Raw genomic sequence first — 24,681 nt, 5'->3', positions numbered from 1 at the left:
ATCCCAGGACATTGTGAGAGGCTAGGGAGGAAATTGCGGATTCCCTGGCAGAGATATTTGAATCATCGACATCCACAGATGAGGTGCCTGAAGATTGGAAGGTGACAAATGTTGTGCCTTTGTTTAAATAGGGCTGCAGGGAAAAGCCTGGGAACTGCAGGCCGGTGGGCCTAATGTCTGTAGTGGGTAAGTTGTTAGAAGGTATTCTGAAAAACATGATCTGACAGGCATTTTAGAGAGGCAAGGACTGATTAGGGATAGTCAGCATGGTTTTGTGGGTGCAAAATCATGTCTTATGAATTTGAATTTTTTGAAGGGGTAACCAAGCAGGTAGATGAGGGCAGTGCAGTTGATGTTGTCTGCATGGACTTTAGCAAGGCTTTTAACAAGGTACCACATGATAGGTTGTTGCATAAGGTTAAATCTCACAGGATCCAGGGTGAGGTAGCCAAATGGATACAAAATTGGCTTGAAGACAGAGGGTGGTTGTAGAGGGTTGTTTTTCAAACTTGGAGGCCTGTGACCAGTAGTGTGCCTCAAGGATCGGCGCTGGGTCTACTCTTATTTGTCATTCATATTAATGATTTGGATGAGAATTTAGAAGGCATGGTTAGTAAGTGTGCAGATGACACCAAGATTGGTGGCATAGTGGACAGTAAAGAAGGTTATCTAAGATTGCAGAGGGATCTTGATCAATTGGGCCAGTGGGCTGATGAATGGCAGATGGAGTTTAATTTTGATAAATGCGAGGTGATGCATTTTGGTAGATCAAACCAGGGCAGGACTTACTCAGTTAATGGTAGGGTGTTGGCGAGAGTTATAGAATAAAGAGATCTAGGGGTACCGGTTCATAGCTCCTTGAAAATGGAGTCACAGATGGATAGAGTGGTGAAGAAGGCATTCGGCATGCTTGGTTTCATTGGTCAGAACATTGAATACAGGAGTTCGACGTCTTGTTGAAGTTGTGCAAGACATTGATAAGGCCACACTTGGAATACTGCGTACAGTTCTGGTCACCCTATTATAGAAAGGATATTATTAAACTAGAAAGTGTGCAGAAGAGTTTTACTAGGATGCTACTGGGACTTGATGGATTGAGTTATAAGGAGAGGCTGGATAGACTGGGACTTTTTTCCCTGGAGCATAGGAGACTTGAGCGTGATCTTATAGAGGTTTACAAAATAATGAGGGGCATATATCAGTTAGATAGTAAACATCTTTTTCCCAAAGGTAGGGGAGTCTAAAACTAGAGGACATGGGTTTAAGGGGAGAGATACAAAAGAGTCTGGAGGGGCAATATTTTTACACAGAGGGTGGTAAGTGTCTGGAACAAGCAGCCAAGTAGTAGTAGTAGAGGCGGGTACAATTCTGAATTTTAAAAAGCATTTGGACAGTTACATGGGTAAAATGGGTATAGAGGGATATAGGCCAAACGCGGGCAATTGGGACAAGCTTAATGGGTTTTTTAAAAAAAGTGCAGCATGGACCAGTTGAGCCGAAGGGCCTGTTTCCATGCTGTAACCTCTGACTCTATGACCCATGTTGTATTTTTCTTGGAATGTTTGAGTGCAAAAATAGCAGTCCACTCCTCAGCACTGTCATTCTCTCCTTGAGGAGCAGAAAATTCACCTGTTAATCACTAAATAAAAAATGATGAACTGTATAAATATAATGTGCAATTTTATGAGTTCAAAATAGCTGAACAATTTTGAGTTTAAATCCATTTCTCATCTTGTCTTCAAGGTGTGGAGTGGTATTTGTGAGAAGTGCGGCTTAAGACTGGAAAATTATTCCCATGGACCTCAGAAGATTGATGCCCAAACCAAAGTTTCACTCATGGATATGCCTGTAGAGGTATTGCTCAGATTAAGATGTTGATTTTATTTCATTTCATAACTAAAACGTACATATTATAGCTTTAGTATGGAAATGAGAAACCGATCTTTTTCTTTCAAAAAAATCACTGGTTAAATATTTTCATTTCAAGAATTATGGTACAAAACCTCTTCTATTATCTATATTTTACGTGAATGTCATTGTAACATATGTGCTTTTCATACCAATAAGAAATATTTCATTGACTTTCAACGAACCAAGCCTCTGTGATAGAATTAATTACATCTGGTTGATATTTAAAACAATCAAACACATTACTCTTCTATGTTGCTAGCATTACATGCAGTGGTAATTTAGCTTTGCCTTAATTGTTTAATATGTATTTCCTATTATGTCATACTCACTTACACAGTGCTGAGTCACATTGTTATTAACAACAGTGGGGTTATGAGTGCTTCTGACATGAGTACAGTTTTGTTTTCCATTGACATTGTAGATCTTCCACAAGCATGAAGAGTCATCTTAATGTTATTTTAATATCTACACGAGAAAAGTTAATCAAATCCTGCTAATCCACACATAAATATGCTCACCAAATAAATGTTGATACCCGTTCTTCCAGCATGTACCATCAACTCTGTAATAAACATTTGTCTGACTGCCCATGTGTGTAAATGATTGGTGTAGTGGTGTGTTACATAGTTTAAGAATTGGTGTTAACATTTTATTTTGGAGACTGTGTGTTTGTCTGATCTTTAGATTTATTGATTGAACAGCAGAGCTGGTTTTGGTCACTATTTTGTGTGGATATAGAAAGTTGTGGGCACCAGAAATGCCTTGTACTTAGAAAACCAATTTATTTCAAGACTTGCAGTTCAATCAAACTTTAGAAACCTATATCCGCTTTCCTTAGTATTTTATGCAAATTAGATTGTATTTGAGGATAATACAATGGCAAAGTCTTTGTTGTTCCAGGAATTTAAGGATATATTATTGTATCTGTGCGACACCTGTACTACGTTGTTTGCATTCTTGGAGATTTTTCCTGAAGCTAGTAGGACAATACAAAAGCATGACTTCATTCATAGGTATGAAAGCATATTGTAAAACATATGTCTTGAATTGCATTTTGGTTCTACTAAAATGTAATTTAATATTACTTCTCTGTTCTGAGTGATAAGAACATCATTAATTGTAAGTGGTCTCACAACACCAGGTTAAAGTCCAACAGGTTTATTTGGTAGCACAAGCTTTCGGAGCGTTGCCCCTTCATCAGGTGAGTGAAGAGTTCGGTTCACAAACAGGGAATATATAGACACAAACTCGATTACAAGATAATGGTTGGAATGCGAGTCTTCACGGGTAATCAAGTCTTTACAGGTGCAGACAATTTGAGTGGAGAGAGGATTAAGCACAGGTTAAAGAGGTGTGAATTGTTTCCAGCCAGGACAGTTAAGTGAGATTTTGCAAGTCATGGGGATTACAGATAGTGTGACATGAACCCAAGATCCTGGTTGAGGCCGTCCTTATGTGTACGGAACTTGGCTATCAGTTTCTGCTCAGTGACTCTATGTTGTCATGTGTCATGAAGGCCACCTTGGAGAACGCTTACCCAAAGATCAGAGACTGGATGCCCTTGACTGCTGAACTGTTCCTCGACAGGAAGGGAACACTCCTGCCTGGTGATTGTCGAGCGGTGTCCATTCATCCGTTCACGTAGCATCTGCATGGTCTCGCCAATGTACCATGCCTCGGGACATCCTTTCCTGCAGCGTATCAGGTAGACAATGTTGGCCGAGTCACAAGAGTATGTACTGTGTACCACATCATCTCATGTGAGAACACCATCCACCAGATACATGGTACATACTCTTGTGACTTGGCCAACATTGTCTACCTGATACGCTGCAGGAAAGGATGTCCCGAGGCATGGTACATTGGCAAGACCATGCAGACACTGACAACGGATGAATGGACACCACTCGACAGTCACCAGGCAGGAGTGTTCCCCTCCAGTTGAGGAACACTTCAGCAGTCAAGGGCATTCAGCCTCTGATCTTTGGGTAAGTGTTCCCTAAGGTGGCCTTCACAACACATGACAACGCAGAATCACTGAGCAGAAACCAATAGCCAAGTTCCGCACACATGAGGATGGCCTCAACCGGGATCTTGGGTTCATGTCACACTATCTGTAACCCCCACGACTTGCGTGGGCTTGCAAAATCTCATTAACTGTCCTGGCTGGAGACAATTCACACCTCTTTAATCTGTGCTTAACCCTCTATCCACTCATGTTGTCTGCACCTGTAAAGACTTGATTACCTGTTAAAACTCGCATTCCAACAATTATCTTGTAATTGAGTTTGTGTCTATATATGCCCTGTTTGTGAACCGAACTCTTCACTCACCTGATGAAGGGGGAGCGCTCCGAAAGCTCGTGCTACCAAATAAACCTGTTGGACTTTAACCTGGTGTTGTAAGACTACTTACTGTGCCCACCCCAGTCCAAAGCTGGCAACTCCACATCATTAATTGTAAACAAATATTATTTTTCTATTATTGTACCTTTCTGAATTTTACCTCATCTCAAATTATGAGTGGCTTGATGATTTATTGGCATTCTCCTGTTATTGCTCTTGAATAGCAACTTTGTGACTGTTACAATGTGGGCTTTTTATAGTGGTGTTACTCTCTCCTTTTGAGGAGATGGCCTAGTTGTGTTTGAAAATGTATTTTACAAAAAATTGTCAGGGAAAGACCTTGTAACTCTAACTTTGACTTGGCACATTACAGCAATGTATTGTGATATCAGGCTACTGTCAATGTTTTTATCTGTTTAATTGTAATGCAGGTAAAGAATATTTTAACTAGCACATACAAGCCAAAATAGTTCAGGAAAATATTTAATAAAAATGACTAATATATATGGGAGTAATTTTTTCTAATTTTTCTCCATGAAAACTGTTTCTTTCATTTCTTGCAGGTTGACCACGTTTTATGAAATAATTATTCCTGAGCTAGAAGATGCAATCAAAAAGAGACGATTTGATGAAATTGGGTAACATGTACTGCATTAAAAATGTTCTTGGGTTTCGATTTCCGCCCTTTTATTTGCTGTTTACTTTATCTAAACTTCATTGAGCCATTATTCTTCTTGAGCTTTCTACGAGGAGAGTCTAAAATGCTGTATTCTTTGTGGAACTCGGTGACAAATTAATCTGGAATGAGAGAATTTTACAACGGAGAATTAGGCTATCCAGCTCACCCTGCTAAGAACTATTCCCCTGAATAGCTTGTGTCTGTCCAGGAGGCTGGACGGGGTTCAACTGTCATTGGCTCCCAATTGGGAGCCCGTAGTTCCCTGTTGCTTTCTCCAAGGCAATGCCTCAGCCAATCAGAGTCAACTTGCATCCTTTTCTTTGTTGTGATCTTTTGAAATTTGGCATTCTTGCATTTGTCCTGATGAGTACAAGATGAAGAGCTTCAGCCTAATCAGGCTGGGATAGCCATCGGCTGTCGGGCAGCACTTTTGGCGGGGACAGTGTACAGGAACTGGCTGCTTGTGTCTGTGCGTGTGGGGCAGGGGTTAGCGGGTTGAGTGCAAGACACTGAGTGAGTGTGTGGTGAGTGCAAGCCTTCCTTTTCCCACTCACTCTCACCACCACACACCAATACACACATACGCGCTCACACTGACCCTCTTGCACTCTGTTGGTTTTTATTACTTTTTAAAAAAATTATTGCTCTGACATTGCTGTATTTTGCTGAGCAATTGTTCCTTTCCTTAAAATCTCAAATATTTTTTGAAGTTCAGTTTATTGCTTTGTCAAACCTCATCATTCTGAAATTTGCTCATTGGTCCCTTGAGTGAGAGAAATAATACAATTGTGCCCCGAGATAAAAGATTGGACAAATCTGGCCTAATTGGTTGCTTGTCTCCAGAGAGTGGGCTGCCAATTCCCGTAGCAGTCCACCTCTGGGAAACTTGTAAGCAGATCAACTCCTGCCCAGCTGCCTCTGTCTCTGGAGTAAAATTCAGCTCATCCCTACCATCTTCTAACCTCTCTCTTGATTCTTTTAATGGCAGTTTTAAATTTATGCCTGTTAATTGTGCCCAATAGTTACTGATTCAGCAACCAGTGGAAATATTTTTCAATATTTTCTTATCAATGCACCTCAAAATTTGAACAATTTAATCAAATTTCCTCTTTACTTCCTTTGTTCTCGTGGAAAGAATCCCAGTTTTTCCTCAAGTGTTTCATCCATATAATCATTGCAAATCTTTTCTAAAACTTTCTTCAAATCCTTGATGTCCTTAAAGTCAGGTTCCCTAAACTTGCCACAATATTCCAACTATCCTCCCAACCAGTGATTTGTTATTGGGTTAGCATCAGCTCTTTGCTTTTGAACTCTTAAGTTCCGATTTGTAATGATAATGGCCCCAAAAATATTTTTAAAATCAAGTAAACATAGAAACCCTACAGTGCAGAAGGAGGCCATTCGGCCCATCGAGTCTGCACTGACAACAATTCTACCTAGGCCCTAACCCGTAACCCCACATATTTACCCCGCTAATCCCTCCAACCTACGCATCCCAGAACACTAAGCGGGCAATTTAGCACAGCCAATGCACCTAACCCGCACATCTTTGGACTGAGGGGGAACCGGAGCACCTGGAGGAAACCCATGCAGACATGGGGAGAACATATTTCCAGCTTTAATAAATTTATGCATCATTGTTTTGCTGCTCCTCTTTTAAAGTGTTGCCCTTTTTTCTGTTGTATAGTGTAGATTTTCTGTTCTGCCGAAGTTGCAGTCTCACGTTTCTCCAAATTAAATTTCATCTAATCCTTATCTGCCCAATTTACAAACTGTTTGTCCTTCTGAATTAATTTAAGTATCCTTCATTGGCAACCATGTCACTGAATAAGGACCTTACTGTGACGGACTCTAAAGTTGTTTGCCTTCAGTAGGAAACTCTCATTCGTGACTTGAGGGATGACAAACTTCTACATTATGCTGAAGGGTTGAACTAACTGAAGCTTCTGGTCAAGTACAACTTACATTTGTGGAGGCTTTAAAATCAAAAACTTGCTGCTCTTAATTAATTTAATGATGTGCCTGTGATAGATCTCCACTGTTACCTGTTTGATTATGAACACACATGGATTACTTTTTTTGTTTCTTTGGTGTATCTTGTATTCCAAGTGGAATGTTCAGTCCTGCCTGGAGGAATATTTTGTTCCTCAGTATCGAATCACACTTGTGCACACCAGGTGTATGACTGCTATCTGCATATTAAAATGCTCCACCTTGTGCCAATAACCTGTTTTTGCCCCAAACTCTCAAAGCATCCCTGCTACACAATAATTATCTTTTACACTTTAATCACTAGTTCTCCAGATGATTTATAAGCATCTTGCCAATTTATGAAATGTTTTGTTTTACTGCTCAGTGAATGCAGACCACAGCAGAACTGGGTTGGTACAATTTCATTTCAGTACTGTTACAACCATAGTGAAAAGGGAGATTTATATTAGAGTCGTCTGGTCGAGATTTAAACCTGGATCCTTGGGGTGAAAGGCTAGACCCACTCTACCAACCCAGTTTCTGTCTCGACTTTCGAAATATTCTAGACTCTTAAGATTATTGAAATATACTGATAGTAAACAATCACAGTGACCTGAAAGGAGGAGTAGCGACGTTATTGTGTAGAGCAAGAACTGATGAAAAAGATCTGTCGGTTAGTAGGTGTTACGATCTGCTTGTCTCTTTCTCATCACGTGTAAATTTTCTTCAGTTTACAGAGCGACTTGTGGAGGAGGCTCTCACACTCGAGGAAAAAAATGATTGAAACTTTTCATCTCATCATTAACTACATGTGCCTTCAGCCTATACTAGAAAGTGGGTAAGGAAGCAAGGAATCTAAATGCACTTATTTTGGTGTAAAAAATTATGTTGGCTCATCCACTGTAGATATAAGCTTTCCAAATTAGAATTTGAATAATGTACATTTTTTCTGAAGCTGTAGATTTGTGTAAAGCTGAATTTGCCAAATGTTAGTAGCTCTCCTCTGCTTCATCGATGAATGTTAGCAAGGTACTCTATAACGAGGATATCACAGCCAAGTTTACTGTTATGATCCTGTTTGGGACCATTTATGTTTAAAGAAGATATCTGAACATCCAGCAATTAACAAACAGAACTATGGCACAATATTTCACATTTTTAAAGAAAAACTTTATTTCATATAAAGATAAATTAAACACAGTAAGCACTACTAACCAACTTATAAATACTTACCTATAAACTCATTTTTCCTTTTGACTACCCCCCCACAAGAGTTTCCTTATCTTATATCTGGAACATTCATTTACTTATCCTGGGAACAATCCAAATGGTATGCCACAGCCTTCAGAATTTATGTTAATTCTACTTAGGATTTCAGCAATTCCTCCAAGGTAAGATTCTATGGAGTCCTTCCATTAGTCTTTTTAGAAACATGACCCTCCACTTTTTTTTTAACCAACCTCACAACTGTGGATGCCTCAGCTCCTTGTTTGGGTTGTCAGCACATTCTGCTGCCTTCCCAAGTTTTCTCTGCTGACTGCCTTCTGCCACGAGGCTCTGAGAGGACCATTGTGGGTAGATTGCTTCCACTAGCTGCAAGCTCGATCAAATCTTCTGGCTGCTTTTCCTTCATGACATTCAAACTAAGAGGGAGCCCCAGCCACATTCCATGTGGTGAACAAAGAAGTTGATATTTTCTTTGGTTGAAATGGAGGCTTGGGTACGTATCACCCCCAGTTGGCTCTCTCACTGATGAGATGCAGGCGTCACCAAAGCAAAGTTACAACTGCCTCTGTCTCTGTTCCTGAACTGCCTGCTTCTGTCCTCGAACACACACACACACACACACACACACACACACACACACACACACACACACACACACACACACACACACACACACACAAATAAATCAAACAAAAGAACTTTCTAAGCAAGGCTCCACTTTGAATTATATCTTCATGGCAACATGGTGCACACAGACTGTTCCCAGGCAGAAATACAAGTTAACTACTTTTTAATTCCCAAATTTTCCTTGATTCTAGGAAACAATATGAATAACTTCTATCTTTAATGGAATTTTATGACCCTCTTTCCCAGAATTGCTGGCTTTTAGCTTCCTTTATGGAGAAGATAACAGACGCTCTAGCAAGAGGTCCAAAAATGGTTAATTTTATAGTTCAGTGTTTAGAACACTCCCTCTGACCTTGTAAGATAGCATAGCCATGATGTGGAGATGCCGGCGTTGGACTGGGGTGGGCACAATAAGAAGTCTCACAACACCAGGTTAAGGTCTAACAGGTTTATTTGGTAGCACAAGCTTTCGGAGCGCTGCTCCTTCAACAGTTGAGTGGAGAGTGTCGAAATCTCGACTTCCGAGTTTGACTTTAACACAAATGCACATTAACACAAGATACTTAACCGACAGATTGTCTTTATTTTACTTGCTAGCAAGAGGGGAAGTTCTTGACACAATGGGTCTCTATAATTATTTTAACATTTAAGAAAAACTTGGACGGGTTCATGGATGAGAGGGGTGTGGAGGGATATGGTCCAAGTGCAGGTCAGTGGGACTAGGCAAAAAAATGGTTCGGCACAGCCAAGAAGGGCCAAAAGGCCTGTTTCTGAGCTGTAATTTTCTATGGTTCTATGGGTCAGAGACACCACTCTACCAGACAAAGATAATCATCCTGATTTATACAATCCTGCAGCTCACAGTCCGTTGGATACAATTCAATCAAAAGTGTTACAAATGATATACTTTATGTATTGATCCAATAGGAAAAATACTGAACCACCCTGATCTATGAGATCACGATACCTCATGGGATACCCCAATATATCATCCCTAAGCCTGTCCTCTAGTTTCTTAGTCAGACATCATGTCTTTATTTTTGATAGCAGCCTCACAAAGCATCTTCACTAAAACAGTCTTGCATGGGCATCCTTTAGTTGATAAAGGTGGCCTACAAAAGCCATTAGTATTTATGGCCTTGTCAGTGAAGTTAACTGAATCTCTAAGGGATGTGGTCAACTCGACTTGCCTTCAGGATATTCCGATTAGCGCCCTGATAAGTTTGTTTATTGCCAACATAATGAAACATGTATATATTGCTTAACAATTCAATGACTGAGCTTTTTGTCACTACCTACAATTTCAAGGGGTATCATCATGGTACCACTAATTTTTGTCAGTTCCCACTCAGTCCCCTACCATAACTCTTTCGTTAGCTAAAGCATTAATGTCTTTCTGACTCTGTTTTGATTAGAAACTGTGAAGACAGTTTCATTACATCTCACTCTTGTATCAGTTGTTATGATAAGGTGTCTGGTAAGGCAATTAAATGTCCTTTATAACCTTTGACTCCAACAGTTGGGTGCTTTAAAGGACTGTATCTAACATATGTTTAGTATCAAAGGGCACTCGGTAACTATGCATCAAAGTTTCTTTGTTTAACTTCTAAAAATGTATAGAAGATATATTTATATGTACGGACTAATTAAAGGTATTACATGTACCTTTGAAACTATAAAGTATTTAAAACCCCTAATTACAATTACTAACAAACTTGCTCTCCATTGATAAAGTGAATTCTACATCTAAGTTGACTAAACGAAAACCCTAGCAGAATCTGGCAATTTTAAAGTAGCCCTTTTCTTTTCTATCTTTCCACAAGAGTTGGGTTCACAAACAGGGCATGTATAGACAGAGTCAATTGCAAGATAATGTTTGGAATGCGAGTCTTAACAGGTAATTAAGGCTTTACCGGTACAGACAATGCGAGTGGAGAGAGGGTTAAGCACAGGTTAAAGAGGTGTGAATTGTCTCAAGCCAGGACAGTTAGTAAGACTTTGCAAGCCCAGGCAACTTGTGGTGGGACAGAGCAGAAACCAATAGCCAAGTTCCGCATGCATGAGGATGGCCTCAACCGGGATTTTGGGTTCATATCACACTACCTGTGACCCCCACCATGACTTGCCCTGGGAACTAAAACAGAATTATCTTTGAGAATTAGACTAGGAATTAATGACTGGCTCAGCGCTCTCTTCTGAAGCAAGTAAATAATATTCTGTTGTGACAACTGTGCGAGCATGCAGAGCTTTGTTGTAATTTCTTTCAAGAAAACGAATCCTGGTGAACCCGAAAACTATCAATAAATGTTAATGAAATCAGTGGCTCTTTGGTTGGTATTCTAAGTTCACCAATTAGATGCTTTGGAGCAATATCAAGTAATCAGAAAAGAGCAAATCGATTTTTACTATTGAGAAATGTGCAGAGAAGTTTGTGACTTGTGTGAGATTATCAGTCATTTTAAGCCGAAGAAAACAACTTGCTTTTGAAGTGCTAAAAGCTATGAGAACATATACATTTGTATGGGATACGTACCCCAGCATCTGTTAAGGATAAAAAAAACTCACCGAACCAATTTCTTTTGAGAGAGAGATGAGACACTTCCCACTGTCACATTTTCTATACAAGTTTTCATTAATGTGTGAAATGGAATCATAAGGTTGTGGTTTTTCACATGATATGTCGTTGGCTTATCTGTTGTTCTAATGTACATTACGTTGTCATAGATTTCAACAATAGGATATCTTGATGGGTGCCAGGAAATTAGGTATTTAGTGTTCTCCATGGCAACATGGAGTTGAGACGTGTTGACTGGAAGTATTAGGAACACTTATCCAATATCTGGGTTTGTATTGATTCCTGGGGCTTTGGGTTTTTTATTATTCATGGGATTTGGGCATTACAGCATTTGTTGTCTGTCCCTAATTGCCCTTGATTTGAGCCATTCAGTAGGCAATTAAGAGTCAACCACATTGGGTCTGGAGTCACATGTAGGCCAGACCAGTTTAGGAGGGCAAAACTCCTTCCCTAAAGGACATTAGTGAACCAGATGGTTTTTTTACATTACTGAGACTAGCTTTTAATTCCAGATTTTAATTTAATTTAATTTAAATTCCACCAGCTGCCATGATGTGATTTGAACCTGTGCCCCAGAGTATTAGCCTGGGGCACTGGATTACTAGTCCAATGACATTACCACTATGCCACTACCTCCCCTTGGTGGCAAATTTAAATCTGAATGCACTCTCTGGAACCGTGCTATGGAAAGTCAAAGGGAGCTTTTTCATCTTTCTTCACTGGTGGCAAAGTTCCAGTGCTCATTAACCTTGTGGTTTGTGTCCAGACAGATTTCTTTCTTAGTTCAGAACTCCTGGGCTTCCAATGGAAAGGACTTAAGGGACTGCTGACCTTTTGAGATAAAATAGCCTATTAGGTATCCTAATTTCCTGGCTTGAATATGGTTGAACAACTATTCATTGTTTTTAAAGTGCAGCTATGGGAATAAAATAAGCCATTATTGATTGTCTGAGGTTTTATTTTCTCTCTCTCATTAAACCAAGTCCATTGTGGAAATGTATTGGCATTCACGAATAAATCTGCTTTGAGCAGTTACATTTTAAATCCTGAGTTCCTGGAACATGCATGAAAATGACAAATTGAGTATTTTCAGTTAAATTTCTTTCTTGGAATTCTGCAATTTATGATAAACTTTCCATTGATGCTAAACATGGAAGTGTAAGTCAGGAGTTGGGACCTTACCTCATGCCAAAGTTAATCAAGACTTCATGGATTGGGTAGCCTTGTTTTGTTTCATGTTAACAATACATGGTGTGCAACTCTTGTTGCTATTACAAAGAGTTTCACTGGGTCCCAAGGCATGTTGTAAACCTAATATAAAAGATAAATACTGCAAACCCTGGGAAACTGAAAAAGAAGTAGAGAATGCTCGAAATACTCAACAGATCAGGCACTATCAAAGGAGAGAGACACACATTTCAGATCAATAATCTTTCATCAGAACCATTCTTGTGAAAAACCATTGACCTGAAACACTAACTCTGCTCTCTCCACGGTTACTGTCTTATCAGCTGAGTTCAGCATTTTCTGTTTTTACTGTATAAACCTACGTACCTCAATATTCTTTAGAAAATAGTTTTTAGCTTCTTCCCTTCAGAGAGCATTTTGATCAATATCTGGATACCAGGCAACCATTGATCCCTCTTGTACTTCACTATCTTCTGACCCTATCTTTCTTAATTTCATTCCTTGCCAGATTTTCATTCTGACCATTCTCTTCTAACTCTGAATGATCTGTTCTTAGCAAAGGCCTTTGATTCATCACTCTACACACACATACACGACAAGACATTGGTGCATATGAACAGGAATAGGCCACTTACTCCCTCAAGTTTGTTCCATCATTCAGTGACATCTGTGACCTAATTCCCATTTACCCATCTTTCACCAATATCACTCAATTCATTTGGATAACAGAATAATGAAATAACAGATATCTCAGATTTAAAATTAACAATTGATCCAGCATCAACTGTTGCTGGGAGAGAATTCTAGACTTCTATCATTTTTTATATATAGAAGTACTTTCTAACCTAACATCTGAAAGGCTGGCTTTAATTGTTAAGCTATATGCTCTAATCCTAGACTCCCCAATGAGCAGGAATAGTTTCTCTCTACTTTCAGTCCTGCCTTAATACTTTAAACTTTGATCATATCACCTTTTAACTTTGTAAATTCCAGGGAATACAACCCTAGTTTGTGTAACCTCTCCAATTGGTTTAACCTTTAGAGAAGATTGTTGAGCTGTGTAAAGTTTTTGAGTATTGTATGGCTGTGTTTTTATTGTCAATGCCAGTCATGCGATGTGCCCTTGCGTCAGGGCAAATAATCACAGCTGTGTTTGCTCCGCTAGATCAGATATCTTTGAGTTATCAGCACGTGCATTACTTTGACCTCTACTTCTGTACTTTGTATTTAAGGACAACATTCCCATTCATCACTTTTTATCCATGGCAATTTAGTTTGTCATGATCACTTAAGTAAACAGTAAAGCTTTGCTTGGGCACTGCAACCCATGCATGCACAGAAGTGTACATGTGTAGAGGTGTACTGGCAGGTTGGGTGCAGCGGAATGATGTTATTGTCCTTCCACACATGTGCAGGTCAGTACGCAAACTGGTTTCAGTAGCCAATTTGCATTGGCAGGAGTTTGTGGGATTGTGCACAAACCAAATTCTGTTCCGTATAAGAAAATTCCATTTTGGGCAACTGCTTTGAATAAATAAAATGTCACAACAGTTTTTTCTCCAGTTTTTAAAAAAAATAAGTTTTATTTTTCTGTTATGTAGATCTGAACATATTCTGACTTTTATAGAAGATTTCCTTCAGATCTTTTCAGCTTTGCTCCACCAGAAGAGGTAAGGGTGCAGTCAAGCTCTGGAAAGTTTACAAAGAATCTCATCAGTTTTTATATGCTGCTTCTATTATGTACCCTGTATTTAGAACAATAACCGCAACTTCCATTTATATAAAATTATAGCTTCATGGTCACCATTGCTTGAGACTAGCTTTATATTCCAGATTTATTAATTGAATTTAAATTCCACCAGCTGCTGTGGTGAGATTTGAACCAATGTCACTGCTTAGGGGGAAAAAGACATGAGGATGAGAAAAATATCAGCCATGATTGAATGGGCAGAGCAGACCCGATGGGCCGAGTGGCCTAATTCTGCTCCTATGTCTTATGGTCTTAAACATAGTTAAACATCAAGAAGGTAGGTTTGAAAGAGTTTTAAAATGTAGGGTAGAAAAGTGGAGAGGCTTAGGGAGGGAATTCCAGAACTTGGAACCTCGATCAGTTTTGATGTCGTCCAATTTCTGGTAACACAGCAAATGTTGAGATAGGGTGAACTCAGTGGGTAGTTTGTTCTCTTGCAGACAAAATGCGGGGGGGGGGGGGGGGGGGTGTCTCTACTTAGCCCCCAGTGCATTCATACAATAAAATGGGGGATTGAGAAAGAAAATTTTACAGGGCAAAGAATATAGAATTATTGTTTCCCGTGAGTCCAATAGTGTATTCTGTCACAGGGATGAGTAGGTTGAAGACTGATGCTGGGTTATTCACTTTTTTCCAATAGAGATGACTTCCACGATGGAATAGGCACAACAGAGATAAATTAGTCTTTTAAATGCTGCTACAGAAGTTCCACTAGAAACAGTGTAAATGGAGGCCAAGCATTAAAACCTGGATAGAGCTCTGGTTCTGAGCTGCTGCTTGTTAGATGGGAGATGGCGGACTGATTGACAGTACAGAAAGTCAGGGAACTGGTTCTCCCAGCTAGGGGGATCATGTAACATGACTCGCGCTTCTCCAGTTTGGCTTTAACAAAGGATATGTATTCCTTTGTCTGGATTCTTGAGATAGTTAATGTTCAATCATTAAGAATTTGAAAGGGAGTTGCCAGGTCTTTTGTCCTAGCAGACTAGTTTTCTCAGTTGGCCAGGCCTTGCTTAGAAAATGTAGATGGCCTTTGTATAATTTCAGTTGGTTTCTGTAGCTCACAGGTTCGTTATCATCTCTTCAATGATAACTGAGTGTCAACTTCACTGACTGTCAGAAAGTTCCTTTTCTATGAAAGCCACTGCCGTCTATGGCTTCAGCCATTTTAAAGTCTTTATCCAGTTTTAAAATGTTATAAATTAGCAATGATGGTAGATATATATTTTTAAAAATAGTATGAGGTTTTAGCTCTGTTACACTTGGACTATATCCTATATCATGTATTTACAAAACAGTTTAATTTTTTTAAAAAAGAAATCACAATGAGAAAAATGCACAACCTCCTTGATGAATGCCTTGGATGCAGTGTTAGATTCCCAAATGGAATGTTGTGAGTTGTAGTAGTGGTGGTCATTGTGCTTATTTGTCAACTTTGGAGAAGATAATGTATTGCTCAGCATAACTCTTGCATTGATAATGTACAGCTGAATATCTAATTTGGTGGATGAGAGAAGGGATGATGTTGCAGGACAAGTTCTATGCTATAGTAGAACCATTGAAAAGTTACAGTGCAGAAAGAGATCCTTCAGCTCATTGTGTCTGCACTGGCCAAAAAAGAAAAATAAGAAACTAGCCACTAATTTTAATCCCATTTTCCAGCAGCTGGTCCGTAACCTTACAGGCTGCATCACTTCAGAAGCAGATGAGTTGAGCGTTTCAGCCTCAACTACCAAGTCTTGCATCTCCTGCTGATTAATAACTGAGCGGCAGCAGTAATTGTGATGAAGAAGTGCTTGCCTGATTCTTTTGTTCACTGGGTTGAATCTGCAGCAGCAGGTGGCAACAGTAGAAATCTAAGCGAGAAACAGCCAAGGGAAATAATAAATCTTTGCAGTTCTATGAACCACACTGGGCACTTCAAGCCATGACAGATGTTCAAAATTACTTCATCAAAATTGCAAAGGACACATGCGTTTAAACCTATTATTTTTCTGTCATCACCCCAAAAAAGCAAGTCTGTTTTCAGAAATATTCTTGGTAGTCATCATCTACTCCTATCTATCTGCATGTTCTAAAATGCTATTTTAGGCATAATCGTAACAAATTATTCAGGTCAGTTATTTATTTTCAAAATTGTAAATGCTGTGGTTGGGCATAAGAAATGTATGTTCTCAAAAAAAAAATATGGTCGTTACATCGAATTTCATTATTCCTTACACAGATTCCTGACAGATTATGATGAGCAGTTTCCAGTGGCTGATGATATCAGCCTTCTACAGCAGGCATTTCCTGCACTGTATCCTTTCATCTTTGGTTTGGAAGTTTGTGACAGCTAAAATTGGAATTTCAGGCCTAAGTTAAGACTGAAGGAAGAAAAGAAATTCTATACCTTTAGTACTAAAAATGTGGCAAGATAATGCATTTGTTTATGGTTCTTTAAAAAAAAATTAGATAACTAAAATCGATGTGTAGGTTTGTAAACAATTTCTGTGGCGTTTTGTTGATTTTTGTTGTGAATAATTGGAGGAAATGTACTTTTCCATTCTTGGAAATTACTTGGCAATCACTGTAAACACAAATGGAAAATATTGCAAGTCTCTTGTGTGGTTTGATGGCGATTGGTCATTATCCCTGCTTAGCCCAATAATAATATGATGCACATAAGTCCTTGACCTCCAATCAGCATTTTTAGGTTACATGCACAAATTAATATCATAAAGAAAGAAAAACATAATGAAAGACAGAGAGCAATGATGTGTACATTGCTACATTGACAACTGCCTTCTGAACTACTGGATAAAATTTATCCTAAATAAAACTCAACCTACTTCTGCAGCTGCATTTTGTAGAAACCTGTTGCCTTTTCATTCTGTTTCCTGGACTTCCATATCAGTAGTGCAGTCACCAGAGGCCCATTGTGCATTTCCATTCTGCCTGCCTGCCCAGCAATCTGACCATGACTGACTGACAAATATTCTTGCTCCCTTGTATTTTCACAGTAAAAGGCAAGAATATGCTATTCGGAGGAAATGTTATGTCAATTTCTGTGGCTTTAGTAAGCACTGCACGTAATGGAAATAAAGTCATATTGCTATTCTAAAGAATTTGTAGCATTCATTCCTGAAAGAATTTATTATTGTAAGGTGTTATGAGTACGGAATAGAAATTACTTGGAATGCTAAACCACTCACACTGAAGTGGTGATGAAGGGTGTTTCAGCATGGAAACATATTAATCCTTTAAAGCAACTGAAATGCATTTATGTATTTGCAATGGAGTTATAATGGACATCTGGCAACAATTAAGGGAAAAAAGTTTGTACAGTTTTTAAAAGTCAGTATTGTAAAGAGCAAATTATATTTATGCAAGTTCTAATTATATGAAAATCTTTTTTAAGTTACTTATTTCAGTCGTGATAATCATGATGAGTGCAAAGTATGCATCAATGTAAACTTTGACTTGTATTAATCTTAACTTGAACCATAGTGATGAAACTAGAACATCTTACATCATCAAAGCTGTTGACAGTGCCTGGGAAGCTACTGGCAGAAACAAACCCACCTTTGCCACAGGGAATGCTCACATTTCACACGCTTCTGGTACCAGTCAACTTTCAGCTACAAATGGCGAAACAGAACAGGAACTTAAACAGCCGGAAGATGAAAATGATGAATATGTAAGTGCAAATAGAGTAAGTTTAGTCCACCTTCTCCTATTGGGTTTGCAAGTTTATCAAACTATACTAACTGAACTTCACAGACTAGGAATGTAACTGGTTCCACTTAGTCTTAGCTGCCAATAAGGATATAATTGGTATTAGTAGCCCTGGGTTCAGGAGCGAATAATTAGAAAATGGTCCAGTCCCTCATTGCTACCAAGTGACAGTCGGCAAAAGTGTACCCGTGAATGCTTGGCAAAGTCAAGTTTGGAGTCTTACTGCCATTGTGGTTGAATAAACTGTACTCACTGCCACATAAATATGAACATACGAATTAGGAATAAGCTACCCAGCCTTTTGAGCCTGCTCTGCCATTCAATAAAATTATTTCTGATCTGATTGTAACCTCAACTCCTAATTCCCACCTACTCCAATAATCTTTCACCCCCTTTCTTATCAAGAATCTATCTACACTGCCTCAAAAATATTCAAAGACTCTATACCTACTGCCTTTTGAGGAAGAGTTCCAAACACACATGACTCTGAGAGAAAAAAGTTCTCCTCATCTCTGTCCTAAAAGACAGACCACTTATTTTTGAACAGTGACTCCTAATACTAGATTCTTCTACGAGAGGAAACATCCTCTCCAGATCGACCCTGTCAAGATCCCTGGGATCTTGTATGTTTCAATTATTAGGAATGAGATCAGAAACTCCAAGGCATATCGTGAAGTTAACCTAGACCCCAACTTTTACTTTTGATTTTGGCAATAGGGTGAGTATAAGGTGCTTCGCTCCAGATGTGATGCAATTGATCCACTAAGAAGCTTTTATTAAAACAAACTTCAATTAAGAACACCGAGTATAGCAAAAAAATGAGCATAATTCTTAATACTTAAACATGATAAAGTATATTTCGTAACCAGCAATTTCTATAGTTCCAATTTAAAGCACAATCCCCACAGACATGCACCTTTCTTCAGAATTAGTTAGCACATAAACAAGTGTGCTAACGTGCTAAATTTCCAATCTTTTAATACTTCTGGACAGGAATCCAGATAACAGTTTCCAGAGAAGGATGTATCCTCAAACAGCAACTCTCAGAGAATAAAGCACTCTCATACAGCAGAATCTCAGAAAAAGAGACTCATCTGCTGGCAGATTCCAGTCTCCAACTTCAGAGAAGGGAAAAGAGAGGCATTGCTCTCTCTCAACTCCTAACAGCAACTAAACTTGAATTCCCTGTGTAAACCTAGCTCCACCCAGTCATATGACCATACCTATCAACCTATTCAAGCCCTACTCTGCAAAACCCCAGGGGAAATCTTAAAAATAACAACCCCACATTAGTCCAGATTAAAACAAACATTGTAGCAGTTAAGATCAATTATTATTATTCTCCTCATCTCTGCCTTAAATGGGAGATCCCTTTTTTTAACCGACCCCCACTATTCTAGTCTGTCCCATAAAGACAAGCATTCTTTCAGCATCCACCTTGTTAAGTTCCTCAGGATCTTGTATATTTTAATAAGATCATCTCTCACTCTTCTGAACTCCGGTGAACATAGGCTCAGCTTGTCCAACCTTCCCACAAGACATCACCCCCATCCCCCCACCCCACCCCAGATAAGCCCAGGTGTCAGTCGAGTGATTCTTCTCTGAACTGCTTCTGATGCATTTATATCCTTTCCCAAATACATTACTCTAGAAGCAGTTTCACCAACACCCTGTACAGCTGCAGCAAAACATCTCTACTTTTATATTCCATTCCCTTTGAAATGAAAGAGAACATCCCATTTGCCCTTCTAATCACTTGCTGCACTTGCATGTTTTTGCGATTCATGTACACCCATTCCTCGGAGTTTTACAATCCCCCTCCATTTAAATAATATGCTGTTTTCCTTTTTTCCCGGCTGAAGTGAGCAATTTCACATTTTTCCACATAATCTGCCAAAGTTTTGCTCACTCATTCAATCTATCCACATCTCTTTGCAGGCTCCTTATGTCCACGTTACTTTCCTACCTATCTTGGTGTCTTAAGCAAATTTAGCAGCCATACACTTGGTCCCTTCACCCAAGTCATTGATATAAGTTATAGATAGTTGAGGTCTCAGCACTGATCCCTGTAGCATTTCATTCATCATATCATGCCAACCCGAAAATGACCCATTTGTGCCTACTCTTTGTTTTCTGTTAGCTAACCAATCCTGTGTCCAAGATAATATGTTACCCCCTACACGATGAGCTCTTATTTTGCACAGCAAACTTTTAACGTGGCACCTTGTCAAATGCCTTCTGGAAATCTAAGCACAACGCATCCACAGATTCCCCTTTATCCACATTGCTTGTTACTTCCTCAAAGGACGCCATTAAATTACTCAAACATGATTATTCAGAATTATTCAAACTGTAAACCCTAGGTCTTCTGTGGTGGACAGCAGTTGCACGGCTGGATTTGGTAAGGAAAATAAACATAATGGAGAGAAGAAAACTTACCTGGCAGGTTCATTCCCACCTCTGTTTACACCACACATTTGCTGATTATGGAATGCTGAGACCCAGATTCTCTGCTGAATCAGCAAGCTTGATGAGAAGAAGCAATAACAATGTTCATTAAACAGCCTGGCCCAGCAATTCTGAATGTTGCACCATAGCAGGGACATGCTTCCAAAATTTTCCTTAATCTACACTTTTGTTATCAAGGAGCTGAGTTTAAGGGGAAAGATGTTCAAAATAGACTCTTAAATTAAATAAATTGAGGAAAGAACTGAGTACAAAACAATTCTCATTTGGATTCAAATTTTTATTTGATGGCTTATGTGCTTCAATTGGCCGGGTATTTTCTTTCTCTGCTCACGATTTCTTTCTTTCTTGACAATACCTACATCGCTTCCATCGACAGTGGAGTGCAGTCGCACTGTGACAAGTTTACATAGCAAGTTTCTATTTTAAATCTGGATACAGGAATTTATAATTAGAAAAATTGATGCAAAGTGCATGCAGAATTACATTGCTTAATGTGTTTATTTTAATTTAAAAATAATATAACTTGAGTATTTTGATAGGGTTTAGTAGTGAAATTAAATTTAGTCTAAATTAGATTAATAAATGTGTCAGATGAGATTAGAACTATCTACTGAAATTGTGTTACTATTTACTCCTATCTTTATAAATAGTGTGCAGGTGCAACAGCTGCCAAAATAACGGGAGTCGAGCTGGAATCTTTAATTTCTCAAGTGAAGGACATCCTACCACACCTTGGGGAAGGCTTCATTCTTGAATGCCTGGAAGAATATAATTATAATGCAGAAAAAGTAATTAATAACATTCTTGAAGATAAAATAGTGCCTTCCCTTTCCAAACTAGACCAAACTCTTCAGAGGTAAGAAAGCAAAATGCATATCTTTAGATTAAAGCTTCGTTTGCAAAATTCCACAGTTAGTTTGCATTTAAACGCAAAATCTGATGCATGCTTCGAACTACATGTATATTTTATGATGATATAAGTTTTTTAAAAAAGAGATTTAGTTTTACTTTTATGGTGAACATGTCCGCAGTATGGGTTGCAGTTCAAGTTTTCCTGCCATCCTTAGGCTGCAACTGTGCTTGACTTACTGTGGAGATGCCGGCGTTGGACTGGGGTCTTACCTTGACTTACTGGCCAGGATTAGTTTCCCAGCAAAAAACAGATTCTTTGATGGTAATGTTCACACTAGTGCCTGAGTTCATTCGACAAAGTGTTCAATTGCCTTTGTTGTAGTTAACATTCTGGAACTGTACCTGATGCCTGGATTCTGTTTTGGAAACCTGGATCTGTCAAAACCAAAACTGCAAAGTTTTGGTTGTTCTGCCTATTTTACATGACTGAACACAGCTAATACAGTTCATCTGAGTGTGAACCCATGCTGGATGTGCCAAGCTCAACTGTGTCTAACTAACATCTTCTCCAAAGTATTATTTTAACATTGTTAAAAGTTATGGATGTAATGTGCAGTTTCTGTAGTTATTGCATTTGGTTCTCATTTTCTTCAGCTGTCATACTTTGACTTGATTTAATTATTATTGTCACATGTATTAGTATACAGTGAAAAGTATTGTTTCTTGCATGCTATACAAAGCATGCCGTACATAGTGAAGGAAAGGGGAGAATGCAGAATTTAGTGTTACTGTCATAGCTAGGGTGTAGAGAAAGATCAGCTTAACATAAGGTGTCAAAAGTCTGATGGCAGCAGGGAAGAAGCTGTTCTTGAGTCAGTTGGTACATGACCTCAGATTTTTGTATCTTTTTCCCGACGGAAGAATGTCCTGGGTGTGTGGGGTCCTTAATTATGCTGGCTGCTTTTCCGAGGCAGCAGGAATTGTAGACGGAGTCAATGGATGAGAGGCTGGTCCAGTGGTGGACTGGGCTTCGTTGATGACCCTTTGTAGTTTCTTGGACAGAGCAGGAGCCATACCACGCTGTGATACATCCAGAAAGGATGCTTTCTATGGGATTGATTTGGATCAATGTATGATAGCAGCATTTCACAATTGAATATGTGGGAAATATAATAATCATAAGCAACTGTTGGAGGCAGTATGTACAGTTTTCCAAATTGCATTAATAGTATTTTTCCTGCCCTCCTCTTTAGCATTCCGTTTCTTTTTAATATTTCGAGAAAAGCTCAAGCGCAAATTTTCAAAAGTATCAATTAGTTGAAGTTTATATTGAGTGTTTTTTTTGTTGAATGAACAATGTTTGTATCTATGTGAGAAATAGTTGGGCAATGTTTGCATTTCCATGAGAAGTAGTTGAGTGACCGACCAAAGTACTGATATGTGGAAGCATTTTATGTTTGATTTCCAAACAACCTAAACTGGAAAAGTTATAGCCGATCTGTAAAGCAATATTTCAGTTTGTGAAAATTATTTTAATACAAACAGGACAATGAGTTTGAGTAGGATTTAATTAAACATGCATGTAAAAGCTAATAACTTCATTTTTATGCCGTTAATGTGTCCAAACTGACTTCTGTTATTTGTATTTGCAATTCAAAAACAGCATGGGATAAAAATTAAAGACATACAGATAATTACATGCATATATTGATAAAGGCCTTCCGTTTACTGGTTTCATGAAACTTTGTTTATTATTCCAAGATCATGAAATAGAAACAGAATTCAACTTCAGTCACCACAAGTCGATGCAATGCCTCTCTGGTAATACATGCTGTATATATGGCATGTCCCAGATATTTTACTTTTTAAACAACAAATCTTGTGTGTCACCATAAGCAGCACTACAAGAGACAGTAATAAATAATTTAGTAATAAATAATGTCATGAAATTTTGACAGGGTCACTTTGCGATAACACTTAAAGTAGGAAATCAGCTTCAGTGTGTCCACTGCAAAGAATATAAGACCTGATGTAAGCTTTTTGTATTTTTTTCCCTTCCCTCTGATTCCCAGAGCTTTAAGTTGGTTCAAGGTCTACAGAATGACTATCAAGTCAATCTCCATCAGAGCTGTTGCTAAAAGATCTGTCAGTGCATGTACTCCAGATACTGTTGAAATGAAGGGTAATTTGCTTTGAATAAAAATACTTCCCAAACCAATTTCTAATCTTTTAAAATTAATGTGGAGGAGCTCCATAATCATGTTCATGATGGCATTTACCATCTTACGACTCATGCTTTAAAAATTAAAAAATAATGGTTAAATTTTAAGGGTCTATGTATAACCAAGAGTATGTAGACCACAGGATTTAAGCTGTTGAGTTTCTCACACTATAAAGCAAAATAGTTCAGACATTTAAGCATCCTTTGATTTCAACTCAATTTTACAAAGTTCATTAGATTATGTAAATTCCGAAAACATAGTTTTTTCATTTTTATCGCTCAATATCTCCAGCATCAAACATTGATATTTTGTAATTCTGTATTCATAATTTTGCTAGTAATTTTATTGTCATAAGTTGATGTACTAATGTAATTATATTATATGGTCTAATATCAAATTAAATTGCTGAATGAGATAACAATATATTTTTTAAAGGATGCCTTATAAAACTTAATAATCTCCACTCACAAAACAATTTTATGCACTTGTTTTCATTAGGCAAGTGAAAAAAGACCAGGAATCAATTCTATCAACAAGACTAAATGTTTATGACCATGATGAGTTTGACGTTTTCAGCAGGAGTTCTGTGGACACATCTAAAATCTGGAAAGGCAAGAAGTGAGTTTGACACCCTAAATCACAGCTTGTTAATTAATAGTTATTGTGGAAGTGTTGGATTGAATTCTAACCAATGTTCCTTTAAGCTCTGCAGTTGTGCGGCAGCCTGAAAGCTCCCGTGTAGGCGGCATTCACGTTGACTGCTTTAAGTTGTCCTGTGTGTGTGACTGCGCAATCAATTTAAAAGTGCTGTGCACTTAAACAAATCACCTGCGCACTCTTTAAAAAAAAAAATCTTTATCTATTATGGTGACTCAGATTTCTATGTACTTAGATAATAAGGCAAGTTGCAAAACATTTTACGTTGCAACCCTTTGGTTGTTTAGAAATTTGAAATGAGCCAAAAGGAGATTAAATATCATTTCTCCTAATGACTCAGTGGCTGACTGCACAGCATGATGACACACTTTGTATTTTTAATTGTTCTGTTATTGAATGCTTGTGCATTTGCCTCCTGATGAAATGATAGGGTCTGGGTTGCAGTGGTCTGAGCAGCTACTGACCAGACTGCTGCACGACTGGGCATTGAT

At 38.5% G+C, this 24,681-nt stretch overlaps 1 protein-coding gene across 4 annotated transcripts in view; it reads left to right on the top strand.

Moving 5' to 3' along the window:
- Positions 1 to 24,681, top strand: part of ascc2 (activating signal cointegrator 1 complex subunit 2) — a 57,656-nt gene that overhangs the window by 19,941 nt on the left and 13,034 nt on the right. For all 4 annotated transcript variants that reach the window (XM_078206718.1, XM_078206717.1, XM_078206719.1 and 1 more), the window contains 9 exons: positions 1,744 to 1,854; positions 2,812 to 2,924; positions 4,820 to 4,894; positions 7,637 to 7,744; positions 14,125 to 14,193; positions 16,498 to 16,572; positions 17,763 to 17,952; positions 21,110 to 21,315; positions 24,032 to 24,151. In XM_078206718.1, the coding sequence (XP_078062844.1) occupies positions 1,744 to 1,854; positions 2,812 to 2,924; positions 4,820 to 4,894; positions 7,637 to 7,744; positions 14,125 to 14,193; positions 16,498 to 16,572; positions 17,763 to 17,952; positions 21,110 to 21,315; positions 24,032 to 24,151 (1,067 nt within the window). The remainder of the gene's footprint in view (positions 1 to 1,743; positions 1,855 to 2,811; positions 2,925 to 4,819; positions 4,895 to 7,636; positions 7,745 to 14,124; positions 14,194 to 16,497; positions 16,573 to 17,762; positions 17,953 to 21,109; positions 21,316 to 24,031; positions 24,152 to 24,681) is intronic.

This window comes from Mustelus asterias, unplaced genomic scaffold (assembly GCF_964213995.1).
Source record: "Mustelus asterias unplaced genomic scaffold, sMusAst1.hap1.1 HAP1_SCAFFOLD_1738, whole genome shotgun sequence".
Lineage (NCBI taxonomy): Eukaryota > Metazoa > Chordata > Chondrichthyes > Carcharhiniformes > Triakidae > Mustelus > Mustelus asterias.
The sequence above is the reverse complement of the archived record's forward strand: the minus strand, read 5'-3'. Positions and strand labels throughout refer to the sequence as shown.